Source organism: Crinia signifera, chromosome 2 (genome assembly GCF_055691185.1).
Source record: "Crinia signifera chromosome 2, ASM5569118v1, whole genome shotgun sequence".
Taxonomy (NCBI): domain Eukaryota; kingdom Metazoa; phylum Chordata; class Amphibia; order Anura; family Myobatrachidae; genus Crinia; species Crinia signifera.
The window spans coordinates 268697789-268718174 of record NC_139218.1 but is presented as its reverse complement, the minus strand read 5'-3'; the positions used below and the strand labels follow the sequence as shown (position 1 = coordinate 268718174).

Sequence of the window (20386 nt, the reverse complement as noted above, 5' to 3'; positions counted from 1 at the left end):
CCAAACCTTGTTGTATCGCACCATCGCCCTCATGGATCTGCCCTGTTAGTTTATGATTTTATTGCAAATGATATCTGTGCACTTCAGTGTTTTCCAATCTGCTGTGTATAAATGGTAGTTGTGAAGCAATTCATTTGTTTTTATTCCCACTGAAATATCAAATGTACAATTGTTCCCGATTCATTTTATAAATAATGTAACAAATGCTTCAAATATCAAATTATGTAGACAAGAGGCACATAGGAAAAAAGAACAGTAGATTTAATAGCATCACAAAAGCAAAATAATGCAGAAAGCCATTTATATTTATCATTTATTTAAATCCATATTATGTTGCAATGGCAGTGGTAAGATAAGTACAATATATCTTTTAAAGCACTTGCAAAATAATTACTGTATAGGCAAATACAATCTGGTCCACGGCCTGCTACCAACATTGTAATGGTCTCAATTAGGGCATGTCCTTAGCCCAGTGGTTGCCAAACTGTGCCGTGGCACTCTGGGGTGCCTCAGGACCCTTGCAGGGGTACTTCAGGTTGGTGGTTCAAGACCAATTCAAATTCATTATTGTTAATGTGTTTGGCAAAACCTGTGCTTGTGGCTGCCAGTCATAAATTATTTGTACAAACAGAAGCAAATCTTGTCCTTGACTACATAAATAAACCTAAATATGTTATACCAACACAATTTATTTAATTTAATATACAGTTATTACATTTCTCCATAACAAACTTTTGGCCGTGGAGTGCCATAGATAAAATTCTGATAGTATCAGGTGCCTTGAATCTAAAAAGTTTGAACTCCCTGCCTTAGCCATTAAATTAGTTTTAATGAAAAATGAAATGAAACAGATTTTGGTTTTCTGAATAGAATCGTTCAGATCTTCTATATGCTTGTTACATATAGTAAAAGTGATACTATTGCAGTTCTAGGCATATATTATTATTATTATTATTATTTTATTCAAAGAGATTTACATGTTTGTTTTAAGCAACGCAAATGTTTAATGCTTCCAACATTTTGTAAATGAGCACTTCTTACCACTACTGCCTCCATGCCATTATATAGACACACTGTGCGAAGTGTTTGTTTAATTGAAGAGAGAATAATAAAATAAAATGTGACGAGCCATGGGAAGACCTGAGTTACCACCATTTAATATAGATGGGCCTTATTGATGTGATATCGAAGTAAAATTACACTGAAGTGACATGCTTGGTCTCCCAGTAATTGAACCTTTTGTGTCCTTTTGATCTCAAATGTAATGCTTTAAAATATGTTTATTTATTTCTAAACAAGAGATATCAAATTGTTACTAGAACATAAATGAGTTACGTTATTCTTTCATCTCCCACTATCAGCCTTTCATTAACTCAGTAGATGCGATTACATCTCTGTGTTTCTTGCACTAACTGTACAGTACCGGATGCTCCTTAGTGATCATTGTAAGGGCACAAGTGACTCTATTGCTGAGTGACTTGTTTCTGTTAGTTCACTTCAATTGGGTGCATGGCTGTTGTCTCTTGGTCAATGCAATTGATGCTGTTGGTTTCATCAGCTGTTAACGGATCTTTGATATTGGCATCTAGTGGGTCTCCATCTGGGCAAGTGCTGTCCCTCTTGTTCTCTGCAACCACTAATGAGTCTGGCTTCTCGTAGTCCTCCACTGGCTCTTCTTTTTTTGCCCAGGCTTCCCTCTTGTCTCCATCATTTCTCTCTTCATTTTCTGCCCTAGCACGCTCTTGCCGTTTTCGCCACCATATATGTAGGCAGCCATAGAGCAGGATGCAGGCTATAATGAGTAGAATGATGCTGCTGGTGAGCCAGATGCCTAAAGCCAGATCTTTTTTCTTGCTGTTGACAGATGATGGATCTTGGCCTAAAGTATGGAAGATTTTGCATTGGTCACTGGAGGGGTTGGCAGACTGACAGGTCACACACAGAATGTATGTTGTGAGAGGGGTGAGGTTTTCAATGGTGAAGAATGTCCGGCCTCCAGGAATTCTTTCTTCCTTCTGGAAGTTCTTCCGGGAGTACCCAGATAGCATTGTATTCCAGTTGGACTGGTACATTATGCTGTAGAAGCTGTCAGCACAACTAGAGATTGATGGCCAGATGATCATAGCTGTATTGGCTGTGATGTTCTGGACTGTGATCACCATTCTGGATTCCTGGGCTTTGTACAGAGGGGTTGAAAGATGTAGAGTGGCTTTAACTTCAGGCAATCACTGTGATAGACAAACAATAATAATTAAAATGCTGAAATGGGGGTTCAGACATAATTTTTATTAACTGCTTAAAAAATCCACATTTTATAAATGTTTGTGTGATCCTAAACGCAAAATATCTTAACTAAGCAGCTATGTTAAATAGATTTTGTTATTAAGCTATTTATATTACCATTTCTTTGGGACACTAAGGCAAGCATTTATTTTTCTAAAGTGGTCATCATGTGTTGCTTACAGTTGCATTATTTATTCAACCACTATCTTGTTTTCTGTAGGCTACAAATAAAAGTATTGCAGTCATATTGAATTATTACTAATTAGATGATGCCTCTGTTTGTAGCCTATGTTCCTAGATCTTGGATAAGGGTACGAACAGTTAGGGCCTGTGCGCCTGGTCATAGATGCAACTAGCTACATACATGGACTCCTGTCATTTCAAAAGTTGCTTTGAGCACATTCCTTGTGCTTGTCAAAATGATAAGCAAGTGCCTAGTATGACCAGTGCTGCTGGTATGCTGCTCATAAGTAACTACGGACAACTCTGCCATATGACCAGAAAACCTAGTTAAATGAATTACCTAAAATACATTAGTAGCTCTTTTGGATCCCTATATGTGTGTGGATGATACTCAAATCTACCTATCCTCCACAGACTCGTCACCATCTGTATTGGGCCGTGTCACTAACTATGCTGTTTCATCTTCTCGTTACCTCAATTTGAATATTTCAAAAAACAGAATTAATTATATTTCCACCGACCAATAGTCGTTGCCAACCTTGTATCTTAATCAATTACTGTTGAGAACACAACAATCTATCCTACCCCACAAGTTCGCTTCCTAGGTGTCATCCTTGACTCTGAACTGTGCTTTGTTCCACACATTCAGTCTGTCTCAAAATCAAAACGCTGCATGCATCTAACAAACATTTCTAAAATAGGACCATACTTTATACAAGACACTGTAAAAACTAATCCATACACTCCTTATCTCACACACATTGGTTATTGCAATAGTCTCCTTCCTGGTCTTCCCCAATATAGGCTCTCCCTACTACAATCCATCATGAATGTAGCTGCGCAGCTGTTCTTCTTTGCCAGACGTTCATCGTCTGAAAAACTGCTATGTTAACGCAGTCCCTGCATTGGTTAACTATATTATACAAAATTCACTAAAAAATACTCTTACACATAAGGCCATAAACCAAACCAGACCAAGGTACAGTACATCGCTTAACTTAGCTCAAAATATCTCCCAACCCTCTTTGCTCATTCAAGATTACAGGACCTTCTTCGGGCTGCAATCACTCTGGGGTTTGCGGCACTTTATAAGCAACTGTTCATAAATAAATAGGTGAGACCTACTGTAGGTGCTGTCACCGTGATACAGTTGATTTGTACATTAAGGGGGGTATTCAATGTAGGGTCACAACTGTCCGGCTGGCCTGACAGCCGTACCCTGTCCTGTTCTCAGCTGGCTCAACTGTGATTTTGCAGGCGGGATTCAATGTCCCCTAGCAGAAAAAATAAAAAGAATTCCTACAAGGGGCACTTTGGAGCTGACGATTTTGGCTTGCTCAGCAATCAGTATATTTGTTTAGTGTCCCAAGAAAATGTTATTAAAATGTAACTTTTATTAATTTGCAAGTTTTAAAAAGCTGCGAAATATTAAAAACATGGTGAAAAAGGTGCATGAAAAGTGACAATAAATTTAAAGTAGAGCTGACCGTTGTGTGTGTTTTATAATTGTAGTCCAATGACTATCATGTATCTGTGTGTTATTGATTAATGCAGGATGTGTTCTGTGTTAATTATTAACCACCACACTTATTGTGTTATAGCACTATCTCACTGAGACAATCCCCAGTTTATTGTGTCGTGGCTATTAGGTTGCTGTCATGTATCAAAATTCTACTGCAACATTGTTGCTTTAATTAGCCACAATATAATGCTCGGTGAAAATCAAGTAGTGCAATTACTCAGCATGTGTATTATAAATGGCATAGGTTGTTTATCCCTTGTGGGATCACGTGCCATTAGCAATATAATGTGAATTTACAATCCGATAACAATGGCAACAATTGTAAATCTATGCAATCGTCTAAGCCTTGGTACCAATTAAATGGCTATGTAATTACCATGTTTTATCTGAGCATGCTTGAGTCTGACAAAAGTGGATGGATTCAACGGTGGATTAATATGATTATTACTGATACATACTCAGTGTCTCTCTGCATGTGGAGACACTGGACATTTATTTGAGCCGCCGTGTATATGATAATACGCGGCGGTACCACGCCGGGACTTTACACTTGCTTGTGTGTTTATTTATTACACGGCAGTGTCCTGCCTGCCGAACGACGAGAATGGGACATGGCCGTGAGAAGCAGACGGAAATAGTCGAGCTGCGGCTGAGAGCTCCACAATTCTTGGCCGTTCTCTGCAGAATGTGCCTGACTGCTTGTGAAGTCGGACATGTTCTGGCAAGATCCCTATTCAATGCTGTTGGGGAAGACGGCATTGAATAGGGCCCCGCTGCCATTTCCCCCATCAGCGGGAATGGCGGCTGGAGGTTGAATACCCCCCTAAGTGTTTACAAATCAGTCAAAAATAAGATGATCAAATTTATATTTTAGAACCTGAAACAAAAGTATACCGAGAACTAAACATTTTGGTACTTATGTATTATCTGGGCTCCCATGTTAAATTCACCCCATTTTTTCATACCCCTACTATCCAACTACGCATGGAGTTGATTTTATATAGTGTGGCGAGCGCAGCGAGCCACCGTGCCCGAAGCGTGGCGAGGGGACACGGTCTCATAAGAATACCGGGAGCCCAGATATTACATAAGTACCAACACCAGCTTTTTGATCAGTCTGATTCTAAAGCCCCGTACACACTGGTCAACTTTCACCACTCAGTTCAATCGTCAGCATGAAAGCTGCCCCGTGTGTACAGGCCGGAATGGGTGCTGTACGCTCCTGCATCATTACTACCACACGCTGCTCATCTGCTGGTATTACCAGTGGATGAGCGGCGGGGTGGACGGCTTTCCATAGCGTCCTGCTATGAAAAGCCATCCACCCTCGGGGAATATTGCTAACATGGGTGAAAACCGCTCAGTGTGTATGCACAGAGCTTTTATCAGCCCAGTGATTTTCCCCATCATTGGGCACCATACACGCTGGGCAATATAGCTGTATAAGTATTTTCTCATGTTGCCCCCTATTTGGCTTGTTTCTATTGATGATCAGCAGAAATGCTTTATCTAATTTTATTATAAATTCTAATACCCATATGGGGATATTTATTACAGCTTGGTGAGAGATAGAGTGCAAAGAAATTCAGGGGTCTATATACTAAGCCTTGGAGATCGATAAAGCAGACCAGGATAAAGTACCAGCCATCCAGCTCATAACTGCCATATTGGGTTTGACTGATTGGCTGGTATATTAGTCCCACCCACTCTATCTCTCTCCAAAATACATAGACCCCCCAAAGTATTGACCAGTCATCTTCCAAGTGTTATTTTACAGTGTTGGGTAGATGTATTAAAATGCAATTAACATTTTGTAATTTTCGGGTCTCGCATCTCCTGCAATATCATGGAGAAGTGGGCACCCATATCCACTGAATCCATTCTGCTGCAGGATGTCTAACAATTGCCGGTATTCCCCTCGGGGGAGATCAGCGCTGCCTTTTCTTTTTTCAATAAGCACATTTTAAAAAAGCAAGCACTCTCAGCTCTGGCCAGCTATACTGGGCATGTGCGAGATCTCGCTATTATCGTCTGAGGCTTGCCTGCACAGGGATTATATATTAGGGTATGGGCAAGGGGGCAATACACTTAGCGCTTATTAGTTAGCGCAGACAATGAAAAGCTCTGGCCGTTAACAGCTACTTCAAATTTGGAGGAAGCTGTAATTGCCGAAAATAAGGAGCGCTATGTGCTTAAATCGCATAGTGCAGCTTCATACACCTCCTCCTGAGTTTGGAAAATGACAGTTAAGAGTTGATTGGTACTTTAATAAATATCCTCCTAGAGAATTGTATATGCTTAATATAATTCAAATACACTGCTCAGTTTGCGAACACTACACCCTGAGCTTATGTCACTAATCAACCACTTATGATCATCATACAATTCCTTTGTATTATACATATATTAGGACTTTGCACCTACCTAATGTGAAATAATCATATTCTATTATACTTTCAATGAATACAAACATTTTTTTGTGGACAAATTCGGAAAATCTGGGAATTGGGGACAGCTGGCACATCATATGCCTTGTATCTGTAATATATTTTTAATTATGTGTACTTTGAACATAGGTCATGTAATCATCAGTGTTAAAATGTGTTTGCATTTAATGTGCAATTGTTATGCCAGTAATGTGCATGTAAACCAATGGGAAAAATGAAACTCCTTATACCAAATAAGAAAGTAAACAGCGCTATTTCCATGAATGTAACGCAAGTTGCAGTGTGCTGTGGTGTTAATTTGACCTCTTACTCTGGGACTGGTGTACAATTCAAAATGACATTCATCTTAATAGGAGAACATTGTTAATGCAATTAGATGCAGCTAGGAAGAATCTACCTAGATCTCTGCATTTGTGCTCGGCTTGATGCATGTTTAAAGCTACAGTGCTGTTACAAAGAGTTGTTGCTTGTTCCATTCATTTAACACTTTGGAAACCTAGCAAGTGGCTAACCTGAGCAATGTTGTCACTTTAGGTCATCCATGTGGCTATGTGAATATGATGTATTATTATCATCATCATTTATTATTATTTTCATTATATATATATATATAAATATATAGAGATAGATAGATAGATAGATATATCTCCATTACCACCATCCTTTGTGAAATGTTTTGCTCTGGAAAATCATGTATGAGTTGGATTTCATTGTAACATATGTATTAGTTAACTGTATAATTATAGCACTTTGCTTATAGGCTTGATACGCATATCATCTAAATAATGTTGCTCTACCCAAGGTTAAGTATGAGACAGCTGCACTGCACACATGAAGGCTTTATGGCCAGTATCCCTTCTCTTACAGTTGCAGAGTATGTACAACTGGAACTGCTTTCCCATATATTCATACCTGTTAAGAAACTAGTTATATTCATGTCTTTATCATTTCTGATAACATTAATTATCCATTTTGATAATCTGTATAAATGTTCCAGGTTGGATGACCTTCTCATATACATAGGCATCGTATCACAAAGACCAGATGGCCCAATTGGTCTGAGTACTAGTGACTGCAAAATGATGTAAGGAATTAATTCCAAATGCTGTACATATGGACTGGCTTTTTTCATTAGTAATTCAGCATCATTACTCCTAGGCATTATACATATATATTCTATAAAATTCCTGCCTGTTTCGATCAAAACTATATAGATGACCAAGCACATTCTATATTGATCAAAAAACATTATTGTAGAACAGTATTCGTTTTCAATTTCAAAGCCAAACCTAAAAACTAGTAACATACCTCAGATGTGTTGGTAGAACCGAACTCGACTTCTTCTGAATGACGGTCTCTGATTTCCCTGCACGCTGTAATGAATTGGATGTGATTTGCACCTGTGGCTTATCAGTTCCTGCATTCCTTACTCTGCCAGCTCTCTCTGCTCGTCACTTGTGTTTTTCTTCTCCAGGGACATTGGTGAAACGACTCCTTTGTCTTTGCTGCATGAATTCACATGTGAGCGCATATTCCCCAAGTGCTTGGTTGCCTTGGTTTTTAAAAGACATAAAAAGATGATTCCCCCCCCCCCCCCCTTTTCCCTCCCCCTCTTCAGCCCGTCTCTCACTAAACTGCCTTATGTCCTCTCCTTTTGGGAGAGCACTGAACTCTGGTACTTCCCCCTTCTCTTTGAGATCATTACCACACAGAGAGGAACTACTGTCAGTGCTGTCATTTGTACAGCACTGATATTTGTTGTAAGGGAGGTCACTAGTACAGGCGCTGTAATCTGTTTAACATTCCTACGTCAAAATTCATATGACGCCTTTCTGTGCTTTCTAATACAATTTGTAATTATTTTTCTGCTTGACCAGAGACAAATGTCAGACCCTCTTTGCTGTGGTACTTGGATGCAGAACAGCAGTGTCTTAGCTCCCCAGTAGCAGAGGAAAGCAATCTGCATTTTATTTTCCGTGCACAGAATACAGTACCTAGTGTCATTTTTTTTTTCATCTATCTAAAGACTTAATGGCAATTGCCTAAATGATGCTGAAAACCTCATTCTTTAGACAATAAGCAGAGTGAATGGTCCATTTAAATTAAATTATATATTTTTTTTCAGCATTCATAGTCTCTAGTTTGAAAGGGATAATAAAAAAAAAAAAAAAAATATATATATATATATATATATATATATATATATGTGGGTTGGTGTATCGGGTTGGCACTCGTGGCTTTAAACAGGTAAAAGATCCGGTGCCAGGAACATAATAGAGCAATAAGTGACACTTACCCCCTCAAAGAAAGGATGTATCCGGCACACGGTTGTATAGGTGAAGAAAAGTGGTTTATTTATGAGTGCAACATTGCACTAGGTGACAGCTGCTGACCGGACAGCCGTTTCAACTGCTGGGTGCAGTTTTCATCAGAGAAAAACTCTGATCCGGATCCATCCTTTCTTTGAGGGGGTAAGTGTCATATATATATATATATATATATATATATATATATATATATATATATATATATATATAGCCATGGCTATCCTATTGTTCTCAGCAGCAATACAATACATAGAACAATACAGTAGGGCAGGCATGTCCAAACTATGGCCCTCCAGCTGTTGTGAAACTACAAGTCCCATCATGCCTTGCCACAGTTTTGCTATTAGGAAATGCTGAAACTATGGCAAGGCATGCTGTGTATTTTCACAACAGCTGGAGGGCCACAGTTTGGACATGCCTGCAGTAGGGAATTAGCATAGTAATCCTATTACTCACTTAATCCAATTAACAGGATAAGGGGGATATTCAATCTCCGGCGAGCACCTCCCATCGGGGAGATGCCCGCCCTATTGCTGTCTTCCCCGACAGCATTGAGCAGGGTATCTCGGCAGAACTACCCGACATCACTTGCTGTCAGGCTCGTTCTGCCGAGAACAGCCGGGAAGTGACGAGCTGCCGGCTGCAGCTCGCCTCTTCCCGGCCGCAACTCGCGGCCACGCCCCCTTTTCGCTCCCCGGCAGGCGGGACATTGAATCCCGCCTGCGTGTTCTCGGTCGAGCTGACCGAGAACGGGACTGGGTCACGGCGATCGAGCAAGCTCAACTGCCGTGACCCTGACATTGAATACCCCCCTAAATGAGGAGGGCTCCATCTGTAATTTATATATTTATGTATGTGTATTTACTTAAAAAACAAGATATCCAAAAAACATCAAAAGCAGCAGATGGACGAGGTAACCAGTATTTTATTCTACCAACCATTACTCAAGTCCTGGACTTCAAACTCCATACGGTTCCCCCGCTCACTATATCTAAAAAACCTGCGTATCGCCCGACTGAAAGCCGAGGCCACGACGGCAGCAGAGACAGACGTCTTTTGCAGGAAATCCTCTTACCGCTGACTACACTGAGCAGAGAAAGTGCTCCGAGACACGGGAGTGGAGTTAGGAACTGTGCTTTATTTTCCCACCCTGGATCTCATTAAGCAGACCTAGTCCTTGTTAGGATCTGGACTTTACCAGTAGATTTTTATTCATATTTTTGATGTTTGGATATCCTGTTTTTTAAGTAAATACATAAATATTTCTATTCATCTTCATTGGGATAGACATTTATGTATTCTTCCGAAGCACCTTTGAATTTCACCACCTATTTTGTGTTATATTTATTTCTTTTACTGGCTGATTGAACCAGTTGGTCGAGCGAAATCAGCTGCTGTGATAGGCACATTTGAATTAATTTACACACCTTAACGTATGTCGATAAGCTTCCTTTATAAAGTTGCATAAAGCATTTCCCTGAGGAATCTCCCTCCGATTCTTCAGAAACAAGTGTCTTGAACATGGCAGTGTCCACTGTGGTGGGGCTGATTTATGTATAGTGCAAATATTGTATTTTATGATTTTTGTGAGTTTAATATGGGTGTTTTTAGTTTATGCGGGTGGCCTGTTCATTTATCGTTCTGTTTGCATACGAACAAATATATTGGAAACCACTTAGCGACAAAGTTGGCAAACCTAATGGGGCCTACACACGGGGCGATTTCAGACCATTTTCTAAGCGATCTGCCTTAATTGACTAGATTACGTAGAGAATTACCCTTCATCACTCCATGTGTAGGAGTGTTAGTGATGCATGGCACCGCGCATTGATATCACCAGGTGATTATGATCCTACATGCATGATAAATCTAGTCAGATCGCCAGTCAGGGCCAGTGTTCTCACTGGAGGACCCTGGCCCGTGACAACTCGCTCAGCATGTAGTGATCGTGCACTGCTCAGATCGCTCAGCACAGTTGCACCGTGTTTAGGCCCTTTAAGCATTCTACTGCTAGATCTCCCCCAGGTCCCCTTCCCTCTCTTGCTGATTGCCAGCTACTGGTCTCCTCTGATATCCACAGCCACAAAGTATGCCCTTGAGACAATGGTTATGCCTTTTTAGAATAACACATTGGCAGTGTTTAGACTACTATCATGGCAATGGCTTTGCTTTCAAATTGAGTCTGATGCAAAAATAACTGTCTTCCTGGCTCTCCATTATGCTGGCCAGGTCTGGAGCATTTCTAATTTTAAAAAAGTGCATAAACGCTTTTTCTTTATTGGTGTGTCTAAGCCTATCAAAGTAGCCAATCCGATCCTCGAGATCTGCCAACAGTATGTTTTCCAGGCCACCTACAGATTTGTAGAATGTGTTGGTTAGGAATGAATGCATCACATGTTTGAAAATTACTGTAATAACTACACCTGTGCACCAACTGGGTGGTCTGGAAAACGTGAACTGTTGGTAGCTCTCGATGACTGGTTTGGCCACCACTTCTTTAGAAGAATTTACCATAGGTTGGGTGTAGGAATCAATTTTGTATTAAAAGGTCTCATAAAGTGGGTTCAAGTCTGAGAAACGTAGCCTTTTACAGTGAGATTTTGATTTTTTTTTCTCCTACCATATAATATAATCCTACAGCTCAGAGGTGTATAAATACTGGTTTGTCCATCTGTCATAAATATGAGAGTTTATTATTTATTTACAGTTTCTTATATAGCGCAGCATATTTTGTTGTGCTTTACAATTGGAAACAACAGTGATTAAACAAACTGGGGTACTCTTTACTTAGTTGGGCGCCAGCGATTGAAATCGCGGTCGTCGGGGGTAAAAATCGCGGTCATCGCGGGTAAATCGGGATGCCCGCGATGACCGCGATTTTCCCATAGGGAACAATGTTAAAAAGGCTGATTGACCGCGATTTTACTGTTAAATGCCTCAATGGACCCGATTTGGCCATAGGAATCAATGTTAAATGGGCCACAGAGCCCAAATAGGCACAATTGACCCTTAAATGTCCCCCCCAATTTTTAACGCCACCCCACGATCCACGCCAACCCGAAGCGGGGCGAGCGCAGCGAGCCCGCGAGGGGCGGCGGTACGCGTCCTCCGACCTTTTCATGCCCTACTATCCACTAGGGCGTGGAGTGAGAATATAATAGTGTGGCGAGCGCAGCGAGCCACCGAGCCCGAAGCGTGGCGAGCGGACGCGGATACCTTCACAGGTACACGCGTCCCCTCGCGGGCTTCACAGGTGTCGGCGTCGCCACGGACACCTGTGAAGCCCGCGAGGGGACGCGTATAACTGTGAAGGTATCCGCGGCCCCTCGCGGGGCTCGCTGCGCTCGCCACGCTTCGGGCTCGGTGGCTCGCTGCGCTCGCCACACTATTATATTCTCACTCCACGCCCTAGTGGATAGTAGGGCATGAAAAGGTCGGAGGACGCGTACCGCCGCCCCTCGCGGGCTCGCTGCGCTCGCCACGCTTCGGATTGGCGTGGATCGTGGGGTGGCGTTAAAAATTGGGGGGGACATTTAAGGGTTAATGGGCTCTGTGGCATTTAAGGGTTATGGGCAAATCGGGTCCATTGAGCCATTTAACAGTAAAATCGGGTCCATCGCGCCTTTTAACATTGATTCCTATGGTAAATCGGGAGCATCGCGTCGCGGGCATCGCGGGTACATTTATGGCCGGCCGCGACGCGACCGACACGATTTCCATGTTTAACATGGGTTTTAATGGGAAATCGCAGGCATCGCGTCGGTCGCGTCGCGGGCAGACATAAATGTACCCGCGATGACCGCGACGGGCGCCCATCTAGGTAAAGAGTACCCAAACTGGGTATATACAAACCGACATGGAGTTAGGAGGGCCCTGCTCGCAAGCTTACAATCTATAGGGATAAAAGAAGGGATACATAAGGATAGAATTTCATAGCATGGCAATCCCATCAGATAACTAGACAGTCCTGATCGGATACAATTAGATATGAATGCTACTGGAGGTTGTGTGGGAGTCATAAATATGATAAGCTTGCCTGAAGAGGTGAGTTTTGAAACTTTTGGAGGCTAGAGGAGAGTCTTGGTGTGTGTGGAAGGGCATTTCATAAGGTGGGTGCTGCCCGACCAAAATCCTGCAAGTGAAAGTGGGAGCGAGTAATGAGTGTGGATGAGAGACGCAGATCTTGTGAAGAGCGGAGAGGTCAGGTGGAGATATATTTTGAGATAAGCGAAGAGATCTAAGTCTGTGTAGTCAGAGTAATGGCTTTGTATGTAAGTAGAAGTATTTTATATTGAATGCGGTAATATACAGGCAACCAATGGAGGGACTGGCAGAGCGGATCAGCAGACGATGAACGTCTAGCCAGGAAGATCTGCCTCGCAGCTGCAGTCAAAATGGATTGTAGTGGTGAGAGTCTTTTCTTAGGAAGACCGTTATGGAGTCCATTGCAATAATCAATGCATGATATAATGAGTGCATGGATTAGAGTTTTTGCAGTGTCTTGTGTAAGGTACGGACAAATTTTGGATATGTTTTTTAGATGCATGTAACATGATTTAGAGACAGATTAAATGTGAGGACAGTTCAGTTTAGAATGGAAGTAATAAGTGCATGCTTGAACAGAGAAGGACAGATACCAGTAGAGAGAGAGAGAGGTTACAGATTTTAGATAAGCTTGGGATAAGCACCAGAGCCAGAGCTTTACTGACTAGTAAGGGTAGTGGATTAGGAAGATGAGAAGAGAGTGGATACTTCATCCTCACTTGTGGGGTCAAATGAAGAGAAAGTGGCAAAGGGCTCAGGAAAGGAAGTAAGGAAGTCACTGGCTGAGGAAGAACAAGCCATTTCATCTTGGATTTTAGCAAGAAGGAAGCAAGCTCTTGCACATTGATATTGGCAGGTGGGGAGGGTGAAGGAGGGTAAAGAAGTGATTTAAATGTATTAAAACGTCCCTTGGGGTTATTGGCATGAGAAGAGATGAGAGATTGAAAATAAGTTTGTTTAGCAGTGTCCAGAGCATTATGATAGGAGTGGTAGGTAGTCTTAAATGTGACACAGTTACTTGGATTTTGAGATTTACACCACTGATGTTCAAGTCTACGTGATAGTTTTTGCAGGTGTCTTGTTAATTTAGAGTGCCACGGTTGGCATCTAAGCCTACATGGATTGTGAGGAGTAGCTGGAGCAGCTTCTTCAAGGGCAGTTTGTAGAGTCTGATTCAGGTGGCTTACAGCTGTCTCGGGACGGGCAAGTGTAGAAATGGGTGAGAGCAGTTGTTGCAGAGAGGTAGAAAGTTGTTCAATATCAATAGCATTAGTATTTCTGCGGGTTAGAGGAGGCTTCCATGATTTAGGTATGATAAAGTTTGGAGAAATGGAGGAGGTTGAGAAGGTGATAAGGTTGTGATCCGAGAGAGGGAATGGGGCGTTAGTGAATTCAGAAACAGAGCATAGCCTAGTGAATATAAGATCAAGGCATTGTCCCTCCTTGTGAGTAGAGGAGTCAGACCATTGGGAGATGCCGAGAGAGGAGTTTAGAGGCATGAGGAGAAAGTGGGCTGTCAATAGCGATATTGAAATCACCCATGGTGATGGTAGAGCTGTCAGAAGATAAGAAGATTAAGAAGTGGGGGAGCAGGCAGAGAAATCTTCCAGAAATTGATGTTTGGGAAGGCCAGGTGGGCGATGGATAGCTGCGACACGCAGAGATAAAGGGGTGAAAACCCTGATAGAGTTAACTTCAAATGATGTGAATGTGCGTGAAGGAACCAGTGGTAGGAATGTGTATGTGCACAGCTGGGACAGTAATATACCTACCCCACCTCCTTTACTGTTACCAGGCCTGGAGGAGTAAGTGAAGTGGAAACCACCATGTGACAGTGCTGCAGGGGAAGCCGGGTCTGATTGTGTGAGCCAAGTCTCTGTAATAGCCAGCAGATTGAAGTTGCCAGAGATGAAGAGGTCCTGGACTGATGTTAGTTCATTGCAAACAGAGCGTGCATTTAGTAAGGCACATTTTAGTGACTTTGAGGGTGAAGGGATACATGTGAAATTTATGAGGTTGGTTAGGTTTCTATATTGTTTTGACTCAGCTAATTGTGAGTGTGGCAGGTGATTAGAGCCTGGATTTGTGGATATGTGCAGCTCAGAGGTGTACAGATACTGGTTTGTCCATCTGTCATAAATATGAGAAAGTTTACTACCAATTGTGAATGTCTTTTTTAATATCCATGTCTGTTGTACCCTGCCCAGCTTAGAGTTATTGTTTATGATATATATGGTGTGAGAGTTTATTGCACACAATTTCTTCTTCCAGATTACTTGGCCCATGGGTTACCCATCCCGATTCACTGGTTTCAACTTTTATATACCGAATATCCCCAATCACAATACTATATTGTGTCCTTTATCTTTAGAAGTCTGACATTAATCTAACATGCCCTGGCCATAATTAAGAGTGTAATATTGAAACCTAAATTTTGACAGCAGTCAGAAATAAGACGTTGCTTAAGAACCCAACACCAGGGTTATGCCATGCTACCACCTCAGACGTGATCTTTTAAGTCCTATGAAAACCTTAATACTGCTAGTACCGGAAAGCCCTCTTTGTGAAATTTATGCCTGTGAAAATCAAGTCAGGACATACGAGAAAGATTTTTTTTTTTTCTTTTAGGTACTTTTTTTTTTATATTGTGCATTGCAAGATTTTTGTGTTTGGGCTTGTGTCACTTTTCACCAGTTGGAATTAGAACTCGTGAGATGACCAAGGAAGCACTCCTTTCCTTAGGGTTTTTTTTGTACTGGGAACTACTTTATTTTACATGATAATTACGTTGGGGTTATTTTTAATTAAATACAATCAAAGCAGTTTGCCAAAGCTCTCTTTCAGAACAGGGTCATGCTTAATCTGCTCAACATCTGGTGCATCAAGAGTTTATTGCAAATTAAAGAAAACCCAGCACATTTAACTGCTCACCCGGTGTCACTTAGTAAAAGTAGTTTGTACAAACCACACTAGCATTGCGCTTTGTAAAGTACTGTCTGGACCCTCATTCACTTTTATAAATGTGATATGTATATTGTGTAATTTACCATGAAAACCGTATCGTCTATCTATCTATCTAGAACATTTCTGATCTTTATTAACCCCATCAGTGTTGTGTTATTTTTTAAGGTAGTGGGTGAGTTTTTTTTTTTTTTTTTTTTTTAGGGGGAGCGCTACCTAAAAAAAACTACCACATTGTGTCACAGAGTAAATTAGCTTTATGGAAATAAGTCTAGTTTAGAACTATTATAAACTGCTCTACAGCCCAAAGGATCAATGTGTGCTGTCTACACCCTTCTATTACTATAAACCACGCATGTCACTCCTGAACCTAGTATAATATATTTTCTTACATGCACGGTTTTAACTCGGGGTAAAGGATTAATTGCGCAAAAACAGATGACACTCCTCTACCTTCGGACTTGTTAAAAGCAATTTCAGCTTTTCAGTATACTAGATTAGTTGCACTAAATGAACATTGAGGATAAAGCATTTCAAAGAGTTTATTGCAATTATAATGTGTCCTCAAACATCCTTGCTGAAGTCATGGCAAACAGACCCTCTTGGCATGTCTTGTGGTGTGAGAATTTTCTAGTGTTGGCTAACATTTCTGCTTCTTTTTTTGACAAAAATACATCATATTCACAGCAAAATACAGCTACAAAAAACAGCTTCTGTTTTTGTATGTTTAATAAATGCTTTTTAGCCTTAATGGTTTTAATTAACCTCTTTCTTAAGCTACAGCGCCATTCAATGTACCTGTTTTTTTCTATTGTTCAGTTTTATTTGAAAATAATGCCCCTTTCCCACTGCAGGCTTTACACGGTAAAATGCCGTTTTTTTAGCCTTTTTAAACGGCTAGAGCTGCAGTGGGAAAGCTCCAGGTTGCTTTACCCGGGTAACAAATACCGGTATTTGTTAACCGGGTAAAAAGCAGTGTTTTACCCGTGTAAGAGCCAGTTTTTTGGCAATGGGAAAGGGTTTTAAACTGTATTTAGAAATAATAATAAAGGTTAAGAACATGATTGGTGCATGTAATGTTTTTAATGACAGGCAAGGTTTACTAGAGAGTTTAAACGTGTTGCTTTGTGGTTTACACGGGTAAGTGTGAATGGGACATTTACTGCTTTTAAACTGTAATTTACCGTTTAAAAGCTGCAGTGGGAAAGGGTCTTTGTGGCTCTTACCCGGGTAAAGACCCATTTAAAAAAAACGGGTCTTTACCCGGGTAGGCAGTGGGAAAGCAGCATAAAGGAGTAACATAAAATCACTAGAACGCTTTAAAAATCTGTTGTAACATTAAGCAACCAGTACAGTACTTGTTTTTTTATTGCAGACATTGTGTTTATTATAATAAAATGTAAGGAAATATATGTATAAAGTCTTTGCATAATTTTTTTTGCATAAGGGTGTTTTGTATTTCCAATTTATTACGTTTTCTGATAACGATTGAGATGGAGGTAGGGAAAAGGCACTTTTCATTTAGCCTTAAATTTGAAAAATTAGCTAGTACATTTCTTGGGGTATGGGTCATTGGGTCCTACAATTTCGACAAAAAGATTAAATCCAATAGATCATGCGCTATTAAGCAGCCTTGGTCACACAACCAATCAATTGAAGAACATATACAATACCAAAACAGATGTTGGTGGGTTCCCTGGGTGCTTATTTTTGATGGATTATGGGTAGATTATTTCATGTTTAACGATACCCAAAAAGAAACAGAAATGACATACAATAGTGTAATACTGTATTGTTAAAATACTGGCAATAAATGGACTGCAATGATATAATTGACCCGTACCAATAAAAATTGTCTACATTTGATAGTAGGTAAATGCGTTTGGTTGAGGGACAATCTGTCACCGATGGACTTCACTTCTTATCCTCCCTAATGACGCATTCAACTCAAAAGGATGAGAGAAGGTATATCATGGTGCAGTAAATTGAAATAGACAATAAAAACAGCAGGTTCAGGTAATCAGGACTCTCACCATATGTGTTTGCCTGTATCGTATCGTTAAACATGGAATAATCTACCCATAATCCATCAAAAATAAGCGCCCAGGGAACCCACCATCATCTGTTTTGGTATCATTTAGTCCTACAGGCCATAGGTCGACACAGGTAAGGTTGACCTGCCTTATGTTGGCAGGGTCAAAACGTCGACACAAACATTTAGTCAACATTGGCAAGGTCAACAGTGAAAATGTCGACATGTTTGTTTTGTTTTTTGACTTTTTTTGCGCCCAATATTGACATGAGCACCGTATTGGTGCACAGTGTCCACCATGCTTTGGGCGCGGTGCCTCGCTATGCTCAGCAACCTATTCTATTTTCCCTCCACGCCTGTCAGCACATGTAAAAAAAAAAAAAAAAAGTAAAATCCCCATGTCTACCTTGCCAATGTCGACCTAATGCTTGTATCAACATTTTGACCATGTCAGCCTTTTTCCTTTCCTGTTTAGGCCTAAGGCCTGTCAACCTCCAGTGGTCGACCCAATGTATGCCGACCTCAATAGTGTTATGTATGTTGCAAACGGTCTGGCACAGCCACAAAAAGTCCACAACTTTGGCGGGTGCTCGCACAGTAAATAATACACAAGTACAAGAACCACAGACGTGCAGCACGCCATCCAGTTACATCGTGTGCTGGTTACAACGTGTCAATACATGGTAGTATTTGCTGATGGTATACTACCATGTGTGTGTGTGTATATATGTATGTATATAAGTATTTGTGTGTGTATATATATCTATATATATAGATATAGATATATATAGATATATCTATCAGCGTTTCAAAGACCCACAATCCGACACTAGAGACATACATATATATATATAGATATAGATATATAGATAGATATATAGATATATAGATATAGATAGATATATAGATATATAGATATAGAGAGATAGATATATAGATGATATATTTATTCTTTTAAAAAAAAAAATGTTTGTTTTTTTTCTTCAAAGAATTTGAACCTGGCATACAACAGCATGTTCAGCTACTACAGAAACTTTGTGGGCCCCCCACACTTCAAAGTCATCTGCCGTCTACTAGGATACCAAGGCATTGCAGTGGTTATGGAGGAATTGCTAAAAGTTGTTAAAAGCCTGGTAAGTACTTCCTGCATAACCATAATGTATGTATGCTTTTGATCTTGAGGTATTTCAAGATATTTAAAACCTGATTTATTGATAATTTAGACTGATTGCTACTGTTACCATTAATCGTGTAGCAAATTACACTGTTAACCTCATATAGGGCCAGATTCTCTAAGCTTCAAAAGTGGTAAAATGGAGAGTGATAAACAGCCAGCCAATCAGCTCCTGACTGACATTTCACAGACTGTGTTTGAAAAATGTCAGGCAGGAGCTGATTGGCTGGCTTTTTATCACTCTCCATGTTATCACTTTTGAAGCTTAGAGAATCTGGCCCTTAGTCTTCTGCTCTGAGGCGTTTAAGTATAATTTTATGCACAGATAGATGGTTTTGTTATTTTCATGGATTCCACATAAATAGATCTGTTTATACATCGGAAGGATCGTTAAGCTGTAAGTGGGCTTTTTAGCTAATGGTTCCAGGCTCCAGCTGCGGTCTGAACCAGATACGCAAAATAAGAGAGTTCCCACTAGACTGAGCTGTTCCCACCAGGTGGGAAGAGCTGCTGGCAAGTGTTTACAATTTTAAAATGCCTGCACTCCCCCATTACACACTATTTTAAATGTGTTGCCACTGTCCCACAGAGGACTCAAAGAAGAATTTATGTACTTACATTAAATCCTTTAATACATGGTGCATGTATTCATTTTAATTAGTCAAATGGTTGTCAAACTGTAAGTCATGACCCCAAAGTGGGCATTGACCATCTCAGCATAGGTTTGAGACACCATGCTGCCAACAGGCTGATGACTCCTTTGATCTGTCAGTGATCCAAGGAGTCTGAAAAATCAGTTGAATTGTATCTTCGTTAAGACTCCACACATCAATGAGGCGTCATAAGGCGGGCTTCCTGTCATCCACTGCCTGCCATCCCCAAAGCCCTCACAGCAGGGAACATTCGCATGAATATATGAAAAAAAAAACACACAAGCAACACAGGGACTCCAAAAGGAGCTCATCTCTCAAATTGTGTAAGAAATGAGCAATCTCTTTAGCCACAAAGTTGCCGTGCACCTGCAGTTTGCTGACCACACGCGTGGTGACAAATGTACGATAACTTACTGGGGTCCTGTAATAATTGGTATTGTATGAATAGGTCCCAGAGCAAAATAGTTGGAGAACTCCAGCATTAGTCAAACGGACTCCCCGTCATGCAACGTGGCAAACATGGAGTGTGTGGGCTTTACATAAGGTGGTTGCAAGCTACAGGATGACTTTGAACTGCTTTTTAAGATCTGATGTTACATATAAATGTGTGCCTGTGTCTAATAGTACCTGTTACTTCTAGTGTCAGGGTACCATTCTCCAGTATGTGAAGACACTGATGGAAGTCATGCCGAAGATCTGCAGGCTGCCAAGACATGAGTACGGCTCCCCAGGTTTGTCATTTCATTTTAATATTGCCGGA

General features: G+C 40.8%; 2 protein-coding genes across 4 annotated transcripts in view; one reads left to right on the top strand and one right to left on the bottom strand.

Annotated features, from left to right (window-relative positions):
* The window catches only part of CYFIP1 (cytoplasmic FMR1 interacting protein 1), a 123615-nt gene that overhangs the window by 82807 nt on the left and 20422 nt on the right, over positions 1 to 20386 (top strand). For all 3 annotated transcript variants that reach the window (XM_083168595.1, XM_083168594.1, XM_083168596.1), the window contains 2 exons: positions 18789 to 18932; positions 20267 to 20357. In XM_083168595.1, the coding sequence (XP_083024721.1) occupies positions 18789 to 18932; positions 20267 to 20357 (235 nt within the window). The remainder of the gene's footprint in view (positions 1 to 18788; positions 18933 to 20266; positions 20358 to 20386) is intronic.
* FNDC9 (fibronectin type III domain containing 9) lies at positions 296 to 8029 on the bottom strand. Its single transcript, XM_083168597.1, has 2 exons — positions 7744 to 8029; positions 296 to 2228 (listed from the first exon to the last, which is right to left on the bottom strand). The coding sequence occupies exon 2, from the start codon at positions 2160 to 2162 to the stop codon at positions 1488 to 1490; it is 675 nt and encodes a 224-aa protein (XP_083024723.1). The 5' UTR covers positions 2163 to 2228; positions 7744 to 8029; the 3' UTR covers positions 296 to 1487.

Bases quoted from the DNA above. Each gene is read 5' to 3' on its own strand.
- FNDC9 (XM_083168597.1), bottom strand. From the start codon at position 2,162: ATGGTGATCACAGTCCAGAACATCACAGCCAATACAGCTATGATCATC.